Below are 5,020 nucleotides of genomic sequence, written 5' to 3'. Positions count from 1 at the left end.
TTTGTCTTTTTCCGAGAGCTACTTAGATATCTAAATGATCTGAAATTTGGGACGCACCTCACGCACCAAATTATCTACCATGCAAAAAATGGATTTTTTTTCCAGTATTTGTTATAAAAAATTTCTTCAACGGGGTTGTAGATGAGCACCGAATCGCTGCTCTCCCAAACAGCTCATTGGTTTATAACAAACTCATGTATCGAGTTTATGATGAACTATCCAACTTCCCGGAAACACTCTCTCTGTGCGATAGTAACCCAAGCAAACCGCAAAGATGGACACAAACAGCTCATTAATTTACAGCAAACACACATACCGAGTTTATTATGAACTACTTCCTCTGTTCCTAAATGTAAGTTTTTTTAGAGGTTTCACTATAGAGACTACATTCGGATGTATGTAGACATTTTTTAAGTATAGATTCACTCATTTTGCTTCGTATGTAGTCTATAGTGGAATCTTTTAAAAGACTTATATTTAGGAACGAAGGGAGTATCCAACTTCCTGAAAAACGAGTCTCTTTCTGTGCAGTGTTCCTGTTCAAGCACGCCAAACTCGGCAGAGGACGCAGAGCACCGGATGGCGATGCTACGGTCGTGGCTGCCGCTGCTCTGCCACGGGAGCAACGGGACGGACACGCCGGTGCTAAGCAGCAGGGAGAAGGTGGAGATGGTGACCATGCTGGAGGAACTAATCGAGAAGCTTTGGTGGGAGCAGCAGGAGGAGGCCCTGGCGCTGTGGCTGCACCACTTCGCCAGCCCAGAGACTGATGCTCAAGAGCGTGTGCAGTCGATCATGTAACTCACGGTACATCCTCAAAAAAAAATTTAACTTCGGTACTAATCATGTATATCAGTGCAGTGGGATCTACATTTTGTTTACTCCTGGACTCCGTTCATACGCAGGCCTGGTGCAAATTTGTAACAACATCTTCAAATACGTGGTGGAACCAACAGATTTTTGCACTTCTGAGTAACAAACTGAACCAAACGGGGTGGGGAAATCACATACCGATGCCAAACAAGTTCATACATGTATCTCATTTAGTGAATCATCACACTGCGAACATACAAAGGAAACGACCGTGAGCAGTCCCAGCCCAAAACCCTAGTTCTGACATCCTCAACTTTTGAACAGAGGCCATGCATACAATTCTAACATGTCGTGGAAGTGTCGAACACGTCAACCTTTTTCCTCCAAGAATATGTTTGGGCAACAGCTATTCAAGACAAGGTTATAATGGCAACAATACTGGGGGAGGTGCTTATTCTAATGATGATGTTACAATAGCTAGCAAAGCTGGTTACAACAGATTCTTGGTGCTCATATCCTGATCACTCTACTGTACATAATATCCCTGCGGACAAAAAAGTTTACACTTCACCTCAGTTCATTCGTGGAGTTCGTCCTTCCGATAGTGCTTGGTTCTCCGATTGACACAGATGCTAATGATTTGGAGGCCCAGGCAGTGGCATTCCTTGCCCCCTCCTGTAAATTCCCTCGCTTCGAAGGGTATAACCTACTCAATTTCTGTCTTGCTTGCTCGAGGTAGGTGAAGAAATATTCATGCACGCCCATCAAGTTCGCAAACAGAGTATGCCTCCTCCATGCCCATTTTGCTGCAGAAACTATCCTTGGGAATAGAAGATACAGCAACCGCAGGATTACAAAAGAAGCTGCCAGTGCTAGATACGTATCCTGCTGGAGTATATTTTCGGGTGAACGCGCCCACCAGAATGGACAATTTTCCGGTTCAACATCCTTTTTTGGCTCAATTTCATCTAACGGGTGTGGCATGGCCTCCCCAGTGGTTGACTCCACTGATGCACTGATGCCTTCATCACATAAATTGACCGTCAGCAAATCAATTAGAAAAACAGATGCAGCCACAAAAGATATCATAAACACAACAAATTCCAAGTTCAAACTCCAACCACAAGGAGACTCATAGACACTAGTTTGGAACAAAGATGTCTCATACCACAAGATAGGTGGAAAAATACGAACATGTAGCTCAGTTGCTCAATACAATGAAGAACTCTGGTAAGCATGCAAGCAAAACTACAACACACTCCAAAAAAATAGAATACAAAAAAGAATGGAAAAGAAGAAAGAGTCCGTATGCAACAATTTACACACCTGAAACATCACTGTAGAAAGCAGCTAGTGGCTTAACAGTTCGAGGTCCATGGTACCTCACTCGCATTGTTGAATTCAAGAGAAATAGTGTTGGAAAACCATGAATTCCATATCTTGATATTATGCTGCAGTTTCAAATGCAAAGGTTACACTCCATCATAAAACAAACAGTAGTGTATTACACTAAGGAACACATTTTTCTTCAGTCCAAAGGCGGGCATACCTTGGCCTAATTGCAGATTCCTCAAATGCAAAATGGCGAATAGTTGGGAATAAGTGAGCCAACTTCTCGAAATTAGGTTTGCACTCTTGTGAAAACGGGCACCACGAGGCATAGAAAAGTACAGCAATGTACTCATCTTTGTTCAAGTAAAGAAGATTGACTGCCCTCGCCAATGTAGCCTCATCTCCCTATATAATGTTAAAGAAATTTAAGAGTCGGCTTCAATTCTACAAGTACAACAGATGGAATATCCTTGTGCTAATGAAGGAAGGGAGGGACAAACAGGCACTACATCACAATAAAAGAAAAAAATAACAAAATTAGTTAGATATAGTACTAGTTGTCAGATTATTTTTAACTCACTTAAATGTAACGTGGTGCCATGTTAGGGAGAATATGTTTTATGTTCTAATTTTGAGCTCTACATTTTAGGAGAAAAAAACAAAAGACAAGGATGGAAAACTACATCCAAGTTTTTATTTATATTCTTTTTCTCTAAGTCAGACCAACCCCAAGATACAAGATGCGACCAAATTGGAAGAAGCACACAATAGTATCCCTGATTATCTGCAAGTGACATGTCACAAAAAACAGATAATGCAACACACATAGCATAAGCTGCATAACACTTCAGCAGAGTATGTTACTATAGGAACAGGAGTTGCAGGGAATTCCAAACAAATATGAAAGTGGCTTTTTAGGGACATGGCACAAAACCAATTGATACAACATAGTAACACTTCAGGACAACGTGTTATTATAGGAGCACAGGGGGCAGAGGAGGGAATTTCAAACCAAACACAAAGCTGGCTTGGTCCTTTTTTTTTCTCAATGTTGGCAGGAGAGCTGCCGAATCCATTGATTAGAAAGGGGTATTACAAGAACGCCCCCAAAGCTGGCTTGGTCCTAAGGAGAAATTTCTCATAGCTTAACGCATATGCAGCTTATCAGTGCAGGTTGCCAAAATGCATAAACCAATTGACAGGATAGAAGAACCTATCCACACCCTTGACACCATGTATGGACCTAGAAAATCCCTAATTTCACGACCCCCAACTTTCACCCCGTCAATAATCTATTCGCCGCTGTATATTTTATCAAAAAAAAAAAGCGTCGGGATAGCTCACCTCGATGACGCCGACCGGGTCGCCGAGGCGGCGATCCAGCGGCGAGCAGGTGCTGGGAGGCCCGAGCACGGCCTCCGCCGCGGCGGGCACCGGGCACGCCCCGGGATGCGCGGAGGAGAGCCCCGCGGCGGCGAGGAGGAGGAGCAGCAGCAGCAGCGCCGCCCACCGCGGCGACCCCCGGCCCATGGGGCCCTGGCACGGACGCGTCCCCCCGCCCTAGATCCGGGCTCCGGGGGCTCCTCGCATGCGCTGGCCGGCTGGCGCTCGGCGCCGGGGGAGCGCGGCGGCCGCGGGGATTTTCGGTTGCGCTGCGCCGACGGGTGCGGGCGGAGGTTGGTTTGGGCGTGCGGGATTGGGAGCCCTTTGCGTTGTGAGGCCGAGGCGGGTCGCTTTATCGGGTGCGGGCGCCGGGCCGCAGTCCGATCGCGATCGGACGGACGAGATGCCCGGGCGAGCTGGCCCCCGGGACGCGGGATCCGGAGGATGACGTGCGGGGCCCGCCACGCGGTGACGGGGTTGGTCTCGCAGCCCCGCGGCATGGTGACGCGATATTTATGAATACGCGCCTACACCCACAGAATCGATCACGACACACGTGGACCTATGAAGAAGGCCGCGGTGGGCCCGCAATGACCCGTCACTATGGGACCACCCTGTCAGTGAGATATTGTCGTCTTTTAGGCTGGTCATAGTGGGGAGTAACTTAGACCGGTAACATACATATATTACTAGTCTATGTTATCACCTTCGTAATGGGTAGTAAGATATGGATGATAACATGCAAGCCTTCATTATACTGTAGACTCATATTACCTCGAGGTGTGTTATGTTAAATTAGTAACATATTATGTTACCACAAGTATCTCTCTCCTCATTAACTCTATGTCACATAAACAAAATTGTTTTGAAATGTGTTATGTTACTCACCTAAGTTACTCCCACTATGACTAGCCTTAAAAGAAAAGGTCTTTGACGCAGAAGGTTTGCTTTGGGTCAGTGTCACGGATAATTGGACGTAGGAGAATATATGTATGCGCAACTTGCTGCCGCTACTCTCGTCTTATGGCAAAACTTGTGGAGAACAAAAATTGATTTGCTCCGGCATCGACCCCAAAAGGAATATTACCTTTTCTGTTGGTGCACAAAAGAATCTTATCGTTGGGTCTATAAACTGCAACGGACCGGATTGACTTGCTTATTAAGATTTCGTACTGCCAGTACCAGATGGTGGATGGAATATTTCGTTGCGCCTGCGGGTGGAGCCGAACCCTGCGAGAGGCTGTGACCGAGTGCGTGAGTGAGCGGATGGGCCAATCATCTCCGGCCTCAGACGGCCCGTCACTGTCACCACACTCGCGAACAAGATTGTGCCAGCCAACTGGCCGATAGAAACAAGCGTGGATCGATTTTGCTTCAAGAGCGGGAGGCGACGAGTCTTTCTTTTGTTAACACCAGCGGTTTCTTTTTCTTTTTTTTCTTTTTTTTTGCGGGAACACCAGCGGTTTCAACTTTCAGCCACAGGACAAACAGC

General features: G+C 46.2%; 1 protein-coding gene across 1 annotated transcript; it reads right to left on the bottom strand.

Annotated features, from left to right (window-relative positions):
• Nucleotides 1–1,171: 1,171 nt before the first annotated feature.
• On the bottom strand, nucleotides 1,172–3,858 carry LOC123128468 (5'-adenylylsulfate reductase-like 3). Its single transcript, XM_044548476.1, has 4 exons — nucleotides 3,490–3,858; nucleotides 2,363–2,550; nucleotides 2,140–2,264; nucleotides 1,172–1,835 (listed from the first exon to the last, which is right to left on the bottom strand). Exons 1-4 carry the CDS (start codon nucleotides 3,673–3,675, stop codon nucleotides 1,381–1,383), a joined length of 954 nt encoding a protein of 317 aa, XP_044404411.1. The 5' UTR covers nucleotides 3,676–3,858; the 3' UTR covers nucleotides 1,172–1,380.
• Nucleotides 3,859–5,020: the final 1,162 nt, after the last annotated feature.

This window comes from Triticum aestivum, chromosome 6A (genome assembly GCF_018294505.1).
Source record: "Triticum aestivum cultivar Chinese Spring chromosome 6A, IWGSC CS RefSeq v2.1, whole genome shotgun sequence".
NCBI lineage: Eukaryota > Viridiplantae > Streptophyta > Magnoliopsida > Poales > Poaceae > Triticum > Triticum aestivum.
Note: the sequence above shows the minus strand (reverse complement) of the source record. Positions and strands in the feature narration are given on the sequence as shown.

What these genes read in the sequence shown, in the direction of transcription:
- LOC123128468 (XM_044548476.1), bottom strand. Translation starts at nt 3,675, where the DNA reads ATGGGCCGGGGGTCGCCGCGGTGGGCGGCGCTGCTGCTGCTGCTCCTC. An exon ending in ACCCGGTCGGCGTCATCGAG is followed by an intron (nt 2,551 to 3,489) that starts GTGAGCTATCCC and finishes AACATTATATAG; the next exon opens with GGAGATGAGGCTACATTGGC. An exon ending in GAATCTGCAATTAGGCCAAG is followed by an intron (nt 2,265 to 2,362) that starts GTATGCCCGCCT and finishes TTGAAACTGCAG; the next exon opens with CATAATATCAAGATATGGAA.